At 47.8% G+C, this 19593-nt stretch overlaps 1 protein-coding gene across 1 annotated transcript in view; it reads right to left on the bottom strand.

The window, feature by feature from the left end:
* The window catches only part of FASTKD2 (FASTK mitochondrial RNA regulator 2), a 50169-nt gene that overhangs the window by 7048 nt on the left and 23528 nt on the right, over nt 1–19593 (bottom strand). The window contains exons 7-10 of the mRNA XM_088457207.1: nt 12144–12316; nt 10872–11020; nt 6977–7189; nt 4262–4352 (exon numbers count right to left, since the gene is read on the bottom strand). Coding sequence (XP_088313333.1) covers nt 4262–4352; nt 6977–7189; nt 10872–11020; nt 12144–12316 — 626 coding nt within the window. The remainder of the gene's footprint in view (nt 1–4261; nt 4353–6976; nt 7190–10871; nt 11021–12143; nt 12317–19593) is intronic.

Raw genomic sequence — 19593 nt, 5'->3', positions numbered from 1 at the left:
GTCAGTGTAGCGCTAGCCTGTCCTTGTCTGACCTGATAGAGAGGGAGAATTAGTCAGTGTAGCGCTATAGCCTGTCCTTGCCTGACCTGATAGCAGAGAGGGAGAATTAGTCAGTGTAGCGCTATAGCCTGTCCTTGCCTGACCTGATAGCAGAGACGGAGAATTAGTCAGTGTAGCGCTATAGCCTGTCCTTGCCTGACCCGATAGAGACGGAGAATTAGTCAGTGTAGCGCTATAGCCTGTCCTTGCCTGACCCGATAGCAGAGATGGAGAATTAGTCAGTGTAGCGCTATAGCCTGTCCTTGCCTGACCCGATAACAGAGACAGAGAACTAGTCAGTGTAGCGTCAGCCTGTCCTTGCCTGACCCGATAGCAGAGACGGAGAACTAGTCAGTGTAGCACTATAGCCTGTCCTTGCCTGACCTGATAGCAGAGACGGAGAATTAGTCAGTGTAGCGCTATAAGCCTGTCCTTGCCTGACCCAATAGCAGAGATGGAGAATTAGTCAGTGTAGCGTCAGCCTGTCCTTGCCTGACCCGATATCAGATAGAGAATTAGTCAGTGTAGCTCTATAGCCTGTCCTTGCCTGACCAGAGAGAGACTGAGAATTAGTCAGTGTAGCGCTATAGTCTGTCCTTGCCTGACCCGATAGAGATGGAGAATTAGTCAGTGTAGCGCTATAGCCTGTCCTTGCCTGACCAGAGAGAGACAGAGAATTAGTCAGTGTAGCGCTATAGCCTGTCCTTGCCTGACCTGATAGCAGAGACGGAGAATTAGTCAGTGTAGCGCTATAGCCTGTCCTTGCCTGACCCGATAGCAGAGACGGAGAATTAGTCAGTGTAGCGCTATAGCCTGTCCTTGCCTGACCCGATAGAGACGGAGAATTAGTCAGTGTAGCGCTATAGCCTGTCCTTGCCTGACCTGATAGCAGAGACGGAGAATTAGTCAGTGTAGCGCTATAGCCTGTCCTTGCCTGACATGATAGCAGAGAGGGAGAATTAGTCAGTGTAGCGCTATAGCCTGTCCTTGCCTGACCTGATAGCAGAGACGGAAAATTAGTCAGTGTAGCGCTATAGCCTGTCCTTGTCTGACCCGATAGAGACGGAGAATTAGTCAGTGTAGCGCTATAGCCTGTCCTTGCCTGACCCAATAGCAGAGATGGAGAATTAGTCAGTGTAGCGCTATAGCCTGTCCTTGCCTGACCCGATAGAGACGGAGAATTAGTCAGTGTAGCACTATAGCCTGTCCTTGCCTGACCCGATAGAGACGGAGAATTAGTCAGTGTAGCGTTAGCCTGTCCTTGCCTGACCTGATAGAGATGGAGAATTAGTCAGTGTAGCGCTATAGCCTGTCCTTGCCTGACCAGAGAGAGACTGAGAATTAGTCAGTGTAGCGCTATAGCCTGTCCTTGCCTGACCTGATAGCAGAGACGGAGAATTAGTCAGTGTAGCGCTATAGCCTGTCCTTGCCTGACCTGATAGCAGAGACGGAGAATTAGTCAGTGTAGCGCTATAGCCTGTCCTTGTCTGACCCGATAGCAGAGAGGGAGAATTAGTCAGTGTAGCGCTATAGCCTGTCCTTGCCTGACCTGATAGCAGAGAGGGAGAATTAGTCAGTGTAGCGCTATAGCCTGTCCTTGCCTGACCTGATAGCAGAGACGGAGAATTAGTCAGTGTAGCGCTATAGCCTGTCCTTGCCTGACCCGATAGAGACGGAGAATTAGTCAGTGTAGCGCTATAGCCTGTCCTTGCCTGACCCGATAGCAGAGATGGAGAATTAGTCAGTGTAGCGCTATAGCCTGTCCTTGCCTGACCCGATAGAGACGGAGAATTAGTCAGTGTAGCGCTATAGCCTGTCCTTGCCTGACCCGATAGCAGAGACGGAGAATTAGTCAGTGTAGCGCTATAGCCTGTCCTTGCCTGACCTGATAGCAGAGACGGAGAATTAGTCAGTGTAGCGTCAGCCTGTCCTTGCCTGACCCGATATCAGATGGAGAATTAGTCAGTGTAGCGCTATAGCCTGTCCTTGCCTGACCCGATATCAGATGGAGAATTAGTCAGTGTAGCGCTATAGCCTGTCCTTGCCTGACCCGATAGAGACGGAGAATTAGTCAGTGTAGCGCTATAGCCTGTCCTTGCCTGATCCGATAGCAGAGACGGAGAATTAGTCAGTGTAGCGCTATAGCCTGTCCTTGCCTGACCCGATAGCAGAGATGGAGAATTAGTCAGTGTAGCGCTATAGCCTGTCCTTGCCTGACCCGATAGCAGAGACGGAGAATTAGTCAGTGTAGCGCTATAGCCTGTCCTTGTCTAACCTGATAGCAGAGACGGAGAATTAGTCAGTGTAGCGCTATAGCCTGTCCTTGCCTGACCTGATAGCAGAGACGGAGAATTAGTCAGTGTAACGCTATAGCCTGTCCTTGCCTGACCCAATAGCAGAGATGGAGAATTAGTCAGTGTAGCGTCAGCCTGTCCTTGCCTGACCCGATAGCAGAGATGGAGAATTAGTCAGTGTAGCGCTATAGCCTGTCCTTGTCTGACCTGATAGAGATGGAGAATTAGTCAGTGTAGCGCTATAGCCTGTCCTTGTCTGACCCGATAGCAGAGATGGAGAATTAGTCAGTGTAGCGCTATAGCCTGTCCTTGTCTGACCTGATAGCAGAGACGGAGAATTAGTCAGTGTAGCGCTATAGCCTGTCCTTGTCTGACCTGATAGCAGAGACGGAGAATTAGTCAGTGTAGCGCTATAGCCTGTCCTTGCCTGACCCGATAGAGACGGAGAATTAGTCAGTGTAGCGCTATAGCCTGTCCTTGCCTGACCAGATAGAGACGGAGAATTAGTCAGTGTAGCGCTATAGCCTGTCCTTGCCTGACCAGATAGAGACAGAGAATTAGTCAGTGTAGCGCTATAGCCTGTCCTTGCCTGACCTGATAGAGATGGAGAATTAGTCAATGTAGCGCTATAGCCTGTCCTTGCCTGACCAGATAGAGATGGAGAATTAGTCAGTGTAGCGCTATAGCCTGTCCTTGCCTGACCTGATGGAGAATTAGTCAGTGTAGCGCTATAGCCTGTCCTTGTCTGACCCGATAGAGATGGAGAATTAGTCAGTGTAGCGCTATAGCCTGTCCTTGTCTGACCAGGTAGAGACGGAGAATTAGTCAGTGTAGTGCTATAGCCTGTCCTTGTCTGACCTGATAGAGATGGAGAATTAGTCAGTGTAGCGCTATAGCCTGTCCTTGTCTGACCAGATAGAGACGGAGAATTAGTCAGTGTAGCGCTATAGCCTGTCCTTGTCTGACCCGATAGAGATGGAGAATTAGTCAGTGTAGCGCTATAGCCTGTCCTTGTCTGACCAGATAGAGACGGAGAATTAGTCAGTGTAGCGCTAGCCTGTCCTTGTCTGACCAGATAGAGACGGAGAATTAGTCAGTTTAGCACCAGCCTGTCCTTGCCTGACCCGATAGCAGAGAGGGAGAATTAGTCAGTGTAGCGCTATAGCCTGTCCTTGGCCAACTTGAGAAACAACAAATTACCGACATTTTGGGAGAGCATACAGAAGCAAAGGTCACTGTATTCTGTCGCATTAAGATATCCCTCACTGGCACCAATTTCTTATATATTTACTTGTATAGCGCCAGCATATAGCAATGCGTTTTACTATGTGCCTAGGCTGAATCATGAAAAACCAGCCTCATCCGCTAAACGTTACAATTAGCTGTAATCCAGATCTGCACGCCTGATATAGAATACAAACATACATTAATTACTAGCTGAAGTACCCATCATTGCCCAGGTTTAAATCTTCAATTGCCACCCCTCTGAAGTTTTCTCCCAAATCCATCCAGGCTCCACGGGTCAAAAGCTCTGCCCAGCGTACACCAACGGGAGGTCCCACCGGGACCATAACCCCCCTAAAACCTGGCCAGGATCCATCTGGACCACCTTGCATTGGTTCATCCCAATCGGTACAGGCGTGTCAGAATGCATAACCAGACAGACAAACCGACCAATGAATTTCATATAGAAGATATTTTCATGGATTTAAAATGATGCCACAATTGCTCCTTACATAGGGGTAGATAGAAACATGCAATTTTAATAAACCCATTTTGCCCTAGTTATAAAAATCTACTATGAGGTAGTAAAAAAAATAAATAAAAAAAACCATGGTGGCACTGTACACACAAGGCAGTAAATGGAGAGATAAACCCGCCCTGCCCCTTGTTGTGAGGACTAGGTGGGAGAGCGTTACAGTCCTTACCTTACAATATTTTGGGAGCTGTCACCTGTCTGTAAGTCGCCTCCTACCGGGACCAACTTCTTCTGTTCTGTATCCCAAGCGAACACAAAGTCTGCAAGAAGCACAGAGAAGCCAAGTCACTCACACTCCGCGAAAGGGACGGGGTAAAGGCATGCACGCTTCATTACAGGATTACAAACACCCCACTTAAAAGGATCGTTATGCAATTAATAGGCCCTGTCTATCCACCAAGGTGACCAAAACTGGAAAACCCGTCAATGTATTCATTGCAAATAAGAGAATGTCATTCAGGATGAGCTACACGTGTCTCTCAGCAGAGGCCAGAGAGAGGCGGCCCTTTAGGAGGCCAGAGAGAGGCGGCCCTTTAGGAGGCCAGAGAGAGGCGGCCCTTTAGGAGGCCAGAGAGAGGCGGCCCTTTAGGAGAACAGAGAGAAGCGGCACAGAGAGAAGAAGCACTTTAGGAGAACAGAGAGAAGCGGCACAGAGAGAAGAAGCACTTTAGGAGAACAGAGAGAAGAAGCACTTTAGGAGAACGGAGAGAAGAAGCACTTTAGGAGAACAGAGAGAAGAAGCACTTTAGGAGAACAGAGAGAAGAAGCACTTTAGGAGAACAGAGAGAAGAAGCACTTTAGGAGAACAGAGAGAAGAAGCACTTTAGGAGAACAGAGGGAAGAAGCACTTTAGGAGAACAGAGAGAAGAAGCACTTTAGGAGAACAGAGAGAAGAAGCACTTTAGGAGAACAGAGGGAAGAAGCACTTTAGGAGAACAGAGAGAAGAAGCACTTTAGGAGAACAGAGAGAAGAAGCACTTTAGGAGAACAGAGAGAAGAAGCACTTTAGGAGAACAGAGAGAAGAAGCACTTTAGGAGAACAGAGAGAAGAAGCACTTTAGGAGAACAGAGAGAAGAAGCACTTTAGGTGCGTTACATGCTCCCTCTTACCAACTGTTCATTTCCCCTTTGACCGTTAAGAGAAATAGCCGACCAGGTTGAGCCCCTGACGGGTACTTATCAGTGCCACTAGGAAGAGAGGAGAAACAGGAGGACTTTGGGGTCCTCACTCTAATTTGTCATTTATTCCTACAATAAATCTATTACTCCTACAATAAATCTATTACAGACCCCTGATGAATCTGTATGGACTAAAGGCCACATTCAATTTGGAGCGAAAAGTCAGTTATCGGCGATAATTTATCGCCGGTGACGTCATTTTCACATATCCCCATATTCAATTTCAAAGACTTATCGCAGGTGCGAAAAGTCTTTGTAAAAAAAAAAGCGGGGATAAGTTTTCACCACTGTTTAGGTGGCAAACAAATACGCAGAATTGGGGTTTTGGGGTGCAGAATTTAAAAAAAATAGCCAGCAGCCTTTGGAATGTCCCCTTAATGTAATCAGTGTGTAGTAAAAAAAAAAAAAAAAAATAAAATAGCATAGGACACCCCAGAAAAAGGAGTTTCATTTTGGGGGTGAAAAAAAAAATAAAAATTGAGAGACAAACTTGAAAACTAGCGAAATTTATTCGGGGGGTGTGTTTTCTAGAATGCAGGTAGTTGTGGCAGATGGATTTTTGAAGAATTTTAAAAGAGCCACTTTAGGGACTTAAAAATATGATTGTACCCATTCTCATGTACTCCAAATTTGATGGGACTAGTTAGTTTTACAAACCCCAAAAAAAGCTAAGTGCTATTCTTCACCACTTCTTCAAAGCCGCATCAATGCACATGCCGCAGCTGCTTACAAACCCCAATTACCTTCAGCAGGCCAAATCGGGGGTACCCCATAGTGATCCCCTATGTCAGACCATCTTCTAGGGGGTGACAGGCTGATTTCCCCAAAAGTGACAAAACTTTGATACTTACCTTTCCGCCGGGCTCCGTTTTCGCTGATTCCTAATTGAATACGGGGATCAGCGGGCACGAGCCCGATACTTTATTCCAGGAGAAAATGCAATAATGGCGAAAAGTCCGACCTCGGAAAATTCGCCTCAAATTGAATATGACCCTAAATGTAATTATCCGCGATTTGAAGGAGCCAGTGTGACTCCGGTGAGATAGTAATTTAGATAATTAGTTTATAGGCAAAAGCAGGTTTGTTTTGCCTTCAAACTAATTGCCACTTTAAATCTAGTGACTATCCCGATGGAATCACGCCTGTTCCCGCAATTCGAGTGCTATGTTGTCCTTAGATCTCTCAGTTGACAGCCGACAGAACACCAGAGAGGGGAGAAGCAGAGGAAATCCTAGTATCAGAGAAAACCTGAACGTGGAGATCTGAGAAAGCGGATTACGTTGGTGGTGAAAAGCGTCAAGGAGTATTCTATGAAAGGAGTCCAGTGTATATTACATTGTTACCACTTTGATGGAAGTCCGGATGCAAATCGCTATATAGGTTACAATATACCTTGGGACTGTGGACTTTATAACATGGTTGACTGATTTAGTCAGTTGTAGGGACAAATTACTGGATGCTATTACGGTTCTTTTTAGGGACGTAGTAAATTTGATACACTGGCCACGTACTTTATATTAAGTGTGTTCGGTTAATTATTCGTATGTTTATTAAATGTTGGAAGTTTGATAGACAGCGTCTTTTTGTCATTTCACTTGGATTATAAAAATCCTACATCCAGAACGTGACGCCACTTATATCATTTTCCCCCTGGTGGCTGAACCCCCCTCGTCCCTGAAGATGAAACATTCCTAGTGTTATATACCAATATAGTAGCTGTTGGGGATCTGCATGCTAAACAGGTATAAGTTGGGGTCTCCTATATAGTCTTGCAGATAAGCGTGGAAGCGTTGGATTGAAGTCGCGCCCATTACTGGAGCCTTCCTCAAACCCGGTACCGAAACGCGTTCCTGAGACAACGTGTCCATCATCCAGCTCATCTTAATGTGGTTCCACATTGATCTCTCGTTATCTGCACCTGAATAAAATACAATGTAAAGAATTAAATTATCTATATGTATAATTCGCAGGTACCTGTAACTGTCAAAGGAGATCTGCACTGATAGAAAAGGTGCAGGAACCAAATCAACCTGTTTCCCTTCCTCCTCCTACAGCAACATGACGGAATCTAATACTCCGATGTTTATTATTCTGATTAGTATGTCTAGCTTCTAAAGTGTGCGCTTTGCCCTTGGCCTGGATATAACATACTACTGGTATTTTCTGCACATTGCTTGATCACTATTGCTGGTCTCATCATATACACTCAGTAACTAACTTCTGCTACTTCCTTGTAATCACCCACATCACATCACCTGCTCCCAGTCCTGGGAATGCCCTCCCCCACACACTAAACTAGTTTGTCTTCTAGTCTCCAAACCTTCAAGCGTTCCCCGACTACACACCTCTTCAGGCAGCTTCTTATATTCCAAAACCACCCACATAACCTCCAAAGGCTATCCTACCCAATTACATCCCCTCTATACAGCACACACATATCCTCCATAAGCTATCCTACCCAATTACATCCCCTCTATACAGCCTACACACATATCCTCCATAAGCTATCATACCCAATTACATCCTCACTATACAGCACACACATATCCTCCATAAGCTATCATACCCAATTACATCCTCACTATACAGCACACACATATCCTCCATAAGCTATCCTACCTAATTACATCCCCTCTATACAGCACACACATATCCTCCATAAGCTATCCTACCCAATTACATCCCCTCTATACAGCACACACATATCCTCCATAAGCTATCCTACCCAATTACATCCCCTCTATACAGCACACACATATCCTCCATAAGCTATCCTACCCAATTACATCCCCTCTATACAGCACACACATATCCTCCATAAGCTATCCTACCCAATTACATCCCCTCTATACAGCACACACATATCCTCCATAAGCTATCCTACCCAATTACATCCCCTCTATACAGCACACACATATCCTCCATAATCTATCCTACCAAATTACATCCCCTCTATACAGCACACACATATCCTCCATAATCTATCCTACCCAATTACATCCCTCTATACAGCACACACACATCCTCCATAATCTATCCTACCCAATTACATCCCCTCTATACAGCACACACATATCCTCCATAATCTATCCTACCCAATTACATCCCTCTATACAGCACACACACATCCTCCATAATCTATCCTACCCAATTACATCCCCTCTATACAGCACACACATATCCTCCATAAGCTATCCTACCCAATTACATCCCCTCTATACAGCTCACACATATCCTCCATAAGCTATCCTACCCAATTACATCCCCTCTATACAGCACACACATAACCTCCATAATCTATCCTACCCAATTACATCCCCACTATACAGCACACACATATCCTCCATAAGCTATCCTACCCAATTACATCCCCTCTATACAGCACACACATACCGCCTCCAGCTTTTGCCATCACTACAATAAGGCTACCAGAGCTCAGAGGGCATCAGTCTGGCATCTCACTGGGCTCAGGTACCACCATGATTGACAGTGTGCCCGATTCAGGAATGTGCGCAGTGCCAACAATTACGCAGCTGAGCGATCATTAAACTGCGCTCCAGTAGTACTGCGGGGGGGCCACATGGGGGCATCTCCGAGCATTCCCCAGTGTCTGCAACACTGGCATATGGTGGCACAGCAGCTGCGTGCGGGATGGCAGCTGCTCTAGCCTTAGTGCACGTCTGACAGCGTTACGGGATGGCAGCTGCGGTAGCCTTAGTGCACATCTCACAATGTGCGGGATGGCAGCTGCGGTAGCGTTAGCGCACATCTTACAGCGTACGGGATGGCAGCTGCGGTAGCATTAGCGCACATCTGACAGCGTACGGGATGGCAGCTGCGGTAGCATTAGCGCACATCTGACAGCGTACGGGATGGCAGCTGCGGTAGCATTAGCGCACATCTGACAGCGTACGGGATGGCAGCTGCGGTAGCATTAGCGCACATCTGACAGCGTACGGGATGGCAGCTGCGGTAGCATTAGCGCACATCTGACAGCGTACGGGATGGCAGCTGCGGTAGCATTAGCCCACATCTGACAGCGTTACGGGATGGCAGCTGCGGTAGCATTAGCGCACATCTGACAGCGTGCGGGATGGCAGCTGCGGTAGCATTAGCGCACATCTGACAGTGTGCGGGATGGCAGCTGCGGTAGCATTAGCGCACATCTGACAGTGTGCGGGATGGCAGCTGCGGTAGCATTAGCGCACATCTGACAGCGTTACGGGATGGCAGCTGCGGTAGCATTAGCGCACATCTGACAGCGTTACGGGATGGCAGCTGCGGTAGCATTAGCGCACATCTGACAGCGTTACGGGATGGCAGCTACGGTAGCATTAGCAACGCGGCTATTGTAACGGAGCGGCTCGTGCGACATGAGACTTGATAGACTCTGCCAGTGATTGGAGCTAAGCGATCGTTTTGGGGGTCAATTCAGTTACCCACAAATTACTCGCAGCCTTGCGTAAGTGCGGCTATGCGTGGTACCGCCAAACTCGCGAGAGTTGCAGCGCCAAGGACAGTGCATAGCCTACACGGGTAATTGAATCGCCCCCTTAGTATTTCTGGCATGTGAATATCACAGGCTTGGTACTTCCCGGCTTAGAATGACTAAATCCTACAAAAGTGATAAATCTTCTTAGATCTCCCATTATTTCACCAAATGTCTCTCACAGCTGCTTTGTATAACAGTTCTCTAGCACCGAATCTGGCTGCTCCGTCCCCAGGAATCCTACTAATCACCCCAGGGCCAAACTCCATCTCTGCAAAACTACGGCTTCAGCTAATGGAGCATACACACGGTCAGATTTGTCAGATGAACGACTGAACGATTTGAACGATTTTACCAAAGTTTTGAACGATTGAACGATTTTTGACTGCATTACAATGAATGGAATCGTCCAAGTCTGACTGCAAACACATCAGATGTCAGATATCGTTATCTGACAAACGGGAACGCGCATCGTTGATCGTCCATCGTTCAGGCATGTCAGATATGAACGATTTTCCTTCAGATATGAACGACTGAACGATTTTTAAATCGTTATCGTTCATATCTGAAGGAAAAATCTGATCGTGTGTATGCACCATAAGATTTCACATTTAAAATTTGCCAGCACTCAAAGTAATTTTTGCGGCAACTACTGATTGCTCAGTATCCATTTCCTCGGCATTAAATCAGAATTGTGAGTGTTTGGTATATGTTGTCGACATGCATCGAGGAATCAGTGTGTCCTAATGCAATGGCTACTTACCGGTAACATAGACACGAAGGATAATCATGAGGTACATGAGGGAGGCTGTCCCCTGCATCCTTTACAGAACACAAAGGAAAAGGCTGATATGTAACAAGCCTAGCTAGTAACAAGCACATACTGACCAGCCCCACATGGCTTCCAAGGTATCGTACAGGGGTACAATTTAGGGAATTTGTGTAGCTTTCTACTTTTGTTACTAAAGGCTCCCTTATCCTCCCTACACCTTAGAAAGCGAGGACAAATGGGATTTGTCATTAGCGATGGTTAAAGGCTCCGCTACATCACGGACAAGTATAAATGCAACAGAACGCTATGAATCGCACATGACCTGGGCACACAACTCACTGAAAACGCTTTCATCCATTAGGAGCTGGTTTATTGCAGAAGGAGGTAAATATCCAAGTAACCAGAAGCTGTACACGATCCCCAGAAGCTGCGAGTGTGTGATTACATCCAGATGCAACGTCAGAGATTTGTTCAGAGTCTCTAGGAACCTTAAAATGCAGAGCACAGAATAAAAGGGAGTCTCCATCATTATTAAAAATGTGAAATCCCCCCCCTTGAACTTTCTATAGACGTTTTATTACGATGGTGAAACGATCGTCATTCCGCGCAACAATTATGCTGGGGCCCGAGATGCGATATGGATGCTTCTAAATACACTGGATCACCAACAGTACGGTCTTTAATTATGAATAGTAAATATTTCAAAGTAAATAATGAACTTGATATTTTAGCGTATTGTCCTACACTAGCAGTGTTAGTAGTTTAAGATCAGTCTAAAACAGAACACTGCAATTTATCATGTATATTAAAATGTGGGGACCAGTGTAAAAAATTACTTACCTGACTCCAGGAACCGGTGATCGGGCCTCCGGTGATGACTCCCCTCCGGTCAGCTGGTCTCCCACAGTGCACTGCTGCCCGGTCATCAGGTGATAGGGCCCCAGTGCAGTATGGGAGATCACCTGACCGGAGGCCTGGAGCATGCAGGCAAGTGCTATCAAGGGAGGGGGGGGGGGGTCGCAGGGGGTCCGCGATTGCGGGGGGCGGGGCTTAGCACCGCACCTTAGCATCGGAGGGGGGGGTAGCTGCGGCAAACGGTCAGCGCATGCGCGGGCACTTAATCACGGTATTTTTTGCAAAAATACAGTGATAAGACTCCGAAGGGGATTAGCAGGGACAGAGCTTTATCGCAAGCTCTGCCCCTGTAAGGGATTTGTAGTAAATCCCTGTGATATTGCCTGAATTCGCAATGCGAATTCACTCGGTAATATCACACTACAATCTGCATTACCAATGCGGATTGTAGTAAATAGAGCCATAAGACAGCTATGTTCAAAACTTATTCTTTAGTAATGTCATACAAGCTCTCTTTAATTGTTTAAGACCATTTGTCCTCTTGGTGGCGCTATTCCACAGGCAGCCATAAACCTTGGTACTTCTCACTCATATGGAATATTAAAAAAAATTAAAAAAATCATAAAAATATATATATATATACATACACACACACATATATACAAGATTATGCCTGTACCTTAATACAGGAATAATCTATGACCTCACATTTGTTCCTGTAGTTGTTCCGTGTAATACGCCGACAGAGAAACTTACTGATCAGCCTTCCCGTCAGGTAAATGGTTTACAGATGAAAAGACTCTGATAGTCTTTGATAAATCCTGTACACTCAGGAAGCCAGAACGTTGCATCACATCCTCAGCTAAATAATCCAGCAGTGGGACATGTCGATAATGAAGCTTTGTTAGATTTTTAAGAATTGCGATGATCTATAGAGGAGAAGGAAATGTTACATTACTGCATTTGCCGCCGCCACCCCCTACGTAACAATTTATACACGTTTTATTTCATTAAAACCTACCTTTCTTTTAAACTACTTAAGTGACTTGTGTACAACAGCCAATCACAGTCTCTGCTCTCACTCCATTGGCGACTGAATTCGGGACTTCGGCCCCTAACCTCCCACTGAAGCTGCACTCACAAGGTGATCAATGATCTACTTACAGCAAAGACTAAATGTCATTTGTCCATGCTCATCCTCATGGACCTCTCTGCTGCAGTCCGCCCAGCTGGTCACCCTTCTGCTAATGCAACACCTTTCACGCCATTGGCCTTCTTCAGACATTGTCATACTTCTTCCCGCTGCCTGGGACATCCTCCCCTCCCCTCCATCTATTCATTGTGTGTACAAGGCCGTGTTCTTTACCCTAGTTCTCACTGTGCCCCTCTTCTCTTGGGGAACCAATTTGGTGACTTGGCCTCCAGTACCTCCTCTATGTGGACAACACCTAAATTTACTTCTCATGTAACCGCATGTCTCTGCTATTTCCACATGGATGGCCTAATGCTACCTAATACGCAGTACGTCCAAGGCAGAGCTTATAATTTTCCTCCTCCCCTCAAATCTCCCTCCGAACAGCAATAATTCCTGGTCTCCTGAGCCGCCCCCTCCTCCATACCCTCCCTCTCCCAGTCCTGTAATCTCCACAGTATCACTATTAGCAGAATGCTCCCTTTTCTTACCCTAGACGCTCAACTACCGTCCTCACCTATGCCCACTTCAAACCATGCGACATGCCGTAGCCATGCAGGTCTTCTTCTCATCGCAGCTCCACATCTGCTTCACAATTAGCAAAACCATAAACCTGGCTTCCGGTGTCCTGCCGTATTCAATTCAAACTTGCCGACAAAGGCCGCAATAATACCAACCCCCACGCAGAACGTCTCAGATCAAAACTACTCTCCCGCGCAGATCTACCCCTGACCTGCCCCACGCCTCTGCTAACCACCCGTCAGTCCCGCATACATGGCTTTTCCTGTTCCACTACCCCAGGGGTAGCCAACCTTGGTCCTCGAGAGCTACTAACTGTTCACGTTTTCCAGGTCACCTAGCTGGTGCACAGGTGGAGCTAATTATTACACTTGTGATTCTGTGAGGAGACCTGGAAAACATGCCCTGTTGGTAGCTCTCGAGGAGCAGGGTTGGCTACCCCTATACTAGTAAAGAGACCAGGCATTGCCAGATGACCTCAGTTTGCCCACTGCTCTACCCCACCCCCCTATTCACTGCCCTGCACCTAATTATGAATTTGAACTGTAAAGGGCAGTGACAAAATACATGTTACATATAATATATGGCTAATCCTGATCATCATCCACTAGCTGTGGAGGATGATGATCAGTTGTCTTTTTTATGCTTGTACAAGATTTTAGATATTGTCCGGGTCAGTATACAAACAACCTTTAATATGTCGGCAATCCAGCTCAAGCATTAAATACTGCGCTGCAAGTTGTTAGAACTAAGGACCTTATTCAGAGGCGGCCGTACGGTCTACCACCGCCTCGATGTTTGGCCAGTGCGCATGCACACGAGGGAGCCGGCTCCCTCGTGCGCATGCGTGAGACCCGCTACGACCGACAGCGCCGGTCGTAGCGGGTCTCTTTCCAAAGGAGGCGAGCTATCGATGTTGATTGACAGCTCGCCCCGTTTGGAAGGCGGGCCGGGGGGGTGGCAGCCCAAACGGAGGCGTTCCCTACCGTTTGGGGGAGGCCCCACTGACATCACAAGTGATGTCAGTGGAGAGCTTCCGGCTCTGACAGAGCCAGAAGCTCTCCGGGGGTTACGACAAGTGAGACCCTACCCTAGGGTCTCGTCGTAAGCCCCGATGGTCTCTGACCATCGCGACCATCACCCGAGCGGTCGTTAGAGCTGTGGGTGTAAACCCACAGCCTAACGACCGAAACAGAGGCGGGCGGTCAGGATGCAAGCGGCCGCAAAGTTTCTGAGCGACCACTTGCATCCTCCGACCGCCTCTGAATGAGGTCCTAAGCCCCTCCCCCCGAATAAATGAAGCTTCATAACACAATGAGGACATCCCCACCGTAATAAGCAATCTGGGAACTCTACGTATGAGGACGTCCCCACCGTAATAAGCAATCTGGGAACTCTACGTATGAGGACGTCCCCACCGTAATAAGCAATCTGGTAACTGTGCGTATGAGGACGTCCCCACCGTAATAAGCAATCTGGTAACTGTGCGTATGAGGACGTCCCCACCGTAATAAGCAATCTGGTAACTGTGCGTATGAGGACGTCCCCACCGTAATAAGCAATCTGGTAACTGTGCGTATGAGGACGTCCCCACCGTAATAAGCAATCTGGTAACTGTGCGTATGAGGACGTCCCCACCGTAATAAGCAATCTGGTAACTGTGCGTATGAGGACGTCCCCACCGTAATAAGCAATCTGGTAACTCTACGTATGAGGATGTCCCCATCGTAATAAGCAATCTGGTAACTCTACGTCTGGCGCTCTAATGAATGAGTCGCTCCGCACCAGGCAGACATCTTACTCTTATCTCCTTCCTTCCATATTTTCCAGCGTTAATTTCAGCTGGGTTAGGAGGCACAGGGCGAGCGGGCGCAGAAAGGGGTTCTCTTTCATCTCTCCTCATTTCACCACTGTGGGCTTTTTTTAAATGTTTTTTTTTTTATAATTTGCTAAGATTTAAGTTACTAAACAAAGCTAATAAAAATGTGGCTTCATTAATAGATTGAAAGAAAGTCATAAATTAAATTAGGGAAAGTAGAAATACTTCTACGTAGATATACGACGGCCAATAACAAGAGATATGGTAAGAACTTACCTTTGTTATCTCTGTTTCTACGAAGTCCATAGGGTCCACAGGGTTGACCTTGGGGGTATAGGTTGGGAACCAAATCCGGGCACCACGCAGTTAAAGCTTTTAGCTCCCAGGATGCACTTGGGTCCACTCTCCCTATAACCCCGCCCCCCAGCCAGAGGCACCTCAGATTGTAAGTAGCCAAAGGCCGGAGGAGGAGAGAAAAAGAGAGAGAAAACTGGAACACTCTAGAACCATACTCACAGAAAAGGAGACGGGAAGCCGGTGACCAGTAACACAGCCCATATGAAGCCAGGTGCGTCAGGGCGGGCGCCCTGTGGACCTTATGGACTTCGTAGAAACAGAGATAACAAAGGTAAGTTCTTACCATATCTCTTGTTTTCTACTTCAGGGTCCATAGGGGGTCCACAGGGTTGACCTTGGGGATGTCCCAAAGCAGTTCAACCAAGGGTGGGGACGCTCCTGTGCTGAGAGGAGAATCCGTCGCCAAAAAGGAAGCATCCTGAGAGGCAAAGGAAACCAATGCCTAGAACCTTAAAAAGGTATGGACAGAAGACCACGTGGACACCTAGTAAGGCAAAACAGCCGAGGCGCCACGACGAGCCGCCCACGAGGGTTACACGGCCCGAGAAAAAAACAAGCCTCAACGACAGAAATGCCCACCCATGGGTAGGCCCCTGAGGAAGACATACGAGGCCATCCAGTCAACATTTCATTATAGGCCGGCCATCGTTTCCTGTTAAAACCAGAAACCGCAGACCACCAATAAGGAGTCCGCTTACCATAAGGAACTTGAACGGATCACATAAAGCCAAAGAGGCCGGACCACAGTCCATGAGGCCACAACAGCCGAGAGGACTGGGAACTGAATGGCCATACCATAAGTTCCAGAATAATATGGAACCTAAAAACCACTTTAAGAAGAAACACAGGGCGAGAGCAACTCACACCCTGACATGATGCCCTCCAGAAGAGGGAGCCACATGAGAACGCTCCCCATTCAGACACTCTCCTGGTTGATTTAAACACCCTGAGAGAGAGAGAGAGAGAGAGAGAGCTTAAACAATAGACCATGTAATGGCTATCACAACCAGCGGTTCCATTGACTGTCCCCGGAGGGAACAGAGAACCACTACTAACTCCCCAGGAGTCCCTAGGGAGGACAAGTGGAGACATAATCCAGAAAACACTCCAAAGGATGAACTGGATACCAGAGCGGAGCAATTCCATATCTTAACCATACCGACAGTGTAGAGATCCGCACTGTCAGGAAGGCCAGGCCAAGGGTGAAACCCAAGCCAGCTGGAAGGAATGCCAGAATATCTGGAAATCCTGGACACCGGAGGATCGTATCGACAGGTACGATACCATAAGAATTATGTACGCCACAGTCCGTGGCCGATCCCAGCAAAGTCTGGCCTATCTGCTCTAAACATCTCAATGAAGACAGAGCCAGGGGAGCCCGAGGACCACAGTAGGGGCGCAGTTAAAGACAAGCGATCCAGATCCAGGGAAAAACAAGGACCCTGAGACAACAGGTCCAGATAGTGAAGCAGTAGGAACGGAGCATCGAGGAGGAGACTCCGAAAATCTTAGTACCAGTGATGTCTGGGACGACCTGGAGCCCCCAGAAGGAAAGCCCCTCCGTCTCGAATTAAACTTCCGAAGACCTCGAGGAAGAAGGGAGACCGGAGGACACAGGTACACAAAGTGGAAGGACCACTTCACTGACAAAGAGTCACTGAAGGTAGCTTCAGTACTCCTAGAGCTGGACTGTAACACCGGTAATGTGTGATCGAGTCAGAAGGCCATGGGGATCAATCCCCTCAGGGAGGCCCCCTCTGCTCACCAGGAGTTGAAACCTCTCTTGGAGAAGAGACTAGTCCCCGGGATGCACGCCGTGACGGCTGAGGAAGCCCGCTTCCCAATGGAGAGCTCCGGGAATAAACACCGCAGAGTTGGCCAGGAGAAGACCCTTGGACTATGTCAGAATGGGTGACATTCCTAACATTGCCACCCAACTACCAGTGTTGCCTAGATGGAAGCCACTGTTGTGACACTGTCGGACTGAACCTATTCAGGTTTACCGTGACAAATGGGTTAGGCCAGAGTGAAAGTCCAAGACAGCTTAAAGTATCAACAAGTTAAGTGGCAGGGCAGAAGCGACAGACGTCCAACTGCCCCGAAATGAATGCGGACCAGACACTGTCTTTAGCAAAGAACACCCTGGACGAGATGGCCATAGCCACCCGGACAGAGACCAACTCGCCTCCGGAGAAAGTATCATCGTTCGAACAGCGATCCGATGGAAAAAACTCGATCCATCTGGAGGGGAGTCAATTATGGCAAGGCCTGGAATGGAACTGAGCACATTCCACCCTACCAAAAGGTAGACACTCTGGTAGACCGCGCATCACAAAGAGTAATGACATATGTCGACTGCGTAGATATCCGCACACTCGAAGTTGAAGAGTGGAGATCTTGTCTTACGCCAGAAAAATTCTCAGATTCTGAGAATCCAGCAGTGCTCCCAGATGAAGAAAACCCTGTGAGGGATGCAGGGAGGACTTTTCCTCCGTTGACTAATTATCTGTGCCGAGAAGAAGCCCCGGTTATCCTGACCTGGCGGTAAAGTACCTTGGTGATCCTGCTAAAAGCAGGAGACCGTCCAGAGAAAGGAGCATTCGGATACACTGAACAGGTGAACTGTCAGAAAATCCATAAAGCTGGTAAACCCCGGTGGAGTTGAGGACAGCCCCAAAAGGCAGAGCCCGAAACTTACAAGTGTTGCTGTGGCACAGCAAACCTGAACCCATGCTGATGAGAGGGCTCTGTATGTACCCGTAGGTACGTATCCTGAATACTCGGATATACCATAAAATCCCCAGGTTCCAAACATCGGATGATGGAACATGGACGATTCCACCTGAGTCAAGGCACCGTTGGAATCTGATTCAGGGATTTGAGACAGAGTATAGGCAAAGGAGGACCAGTCGGTCACCGCCCCAAAAAGAAAGTAGAACAACCAGTCCCTCACTGAAATAGTGAGGTTGGCCGAAATAGCTCTGCTTACCACAAAGACTGTATAGCTTTCTGGGATTGTAAGGCCCTGATCAGTTCTGAAGAAGGGCCCATGTAACAATGCCTGTGAGGAGGCTGCATGAGCAATGAGAGGCCGTTGAGAATCAGTACCTCACTCTGGAAATTCCCCAGATGTAGACCTGTCCCGTCAGGCTGAGGGTATATCCTCAGGTGTAGAAACAGGGTCGTCCGGAAGTCCAGGACTGCTCGGTACTGGATATGGTGGCCCCCGTGGAGGCCGACAGCCTAGGAAAAAACAGGCCTTTAGGCTGACCCTGAGGACAAAAAGACTTAACAGAGTTAGTCCGAATGTAGTGGGAGTAGCTAAAGACGGTATCTCCCCATTAGTGATACTGCCAATGATGCAACGATCTTGTCAAGGACAGGACCAAACAAGAACTTCCCCCTGGAAGGAGTGTGCACCTCTGCTTTCCCATAACGCAGCCATAGGGTACTGCGGCGGATATAGCCGCCGCCGAAACCCTGAAAGTTAGAAGACCGGCATCCCATGAGGTAATCCCACATATGACCACTGCATATTTTGTGAGCGGCAAAAAGATATTTGAACCTCAGACGTGTTGGAGGGGAAAAACGTCACAAAAGCATCACCATGCGATGGCCATGGTAGGACGGGCAACAGGCCCTGAAAACGAGTACATTGATTTCAGGCAAAGTTACCACCTACGGATCCGTAAAATTCGTCCAGGCCGGGATGGGAGGCGTATTAATGCCTGTAACCCGATGATTAACATACAAATCCATCCCAGAAGGGGATTTCCATTACTTGTGAGGACCCTCAGGGAATGGGAAACAGGAGGCCTTTGTGACTCCTCGTATCTGGGGACAGCCAGACTCCCGCTATGAGATCCACCCGCTGGGCAGAAAACGGGAGATGTATGATACTGGTGCAGGATCGACATTCTCTATATCCAGAATGAGCCTGGCTACCAGCCCCAAAGCAGGGATAATAATACTTGAGATCGGCTCCCCCCATGTGAGAGGGAAAGAGCCGAATATACCATCCAGTTCACGGCAGAGCCACTGGTCAGTAACCACAGGGCGTATATCACGCCAATTAGTATTTCGTATAAAACGACATCCACCAGGGTGGCCGTTGTGGTAATCCCTGCAAGGGGAATGACAGACCGATGTGGTATCGGAGGTAATTCATGTACTGTGAAAAACCCCGGCAGGGAGCGATAGTCTGTGACACAGGGGTAAATTGCAAGAAATTGCGAGATACCCCGAGTTCCAAAGGGCAGTATGGTGAAGTAACTCCAAGCGAGTGACGACAATGGGGCCCGCCCGGCGATCCTCAAAGG

The sequence above is a fragment of the Taudactylus pleione genome, unplaced genomic scaffold (genome assembly GCF_031769625.1).
Source record: "Taudactylus pleione unplaced genomic scaffold, aTauple2 ptg000746l, whole genome shotgun sequence".
In the NCBI taxonomy this organism is placed as follows: Eukaryota; Metazoa; Chordata; class Amphibia; order Anura; family Myobatrachidae; genus Taudactylus; species Taudactylus pleione.
This window is presented reverse-complemented; position numbering and strand designations above follow the sequence as displayed.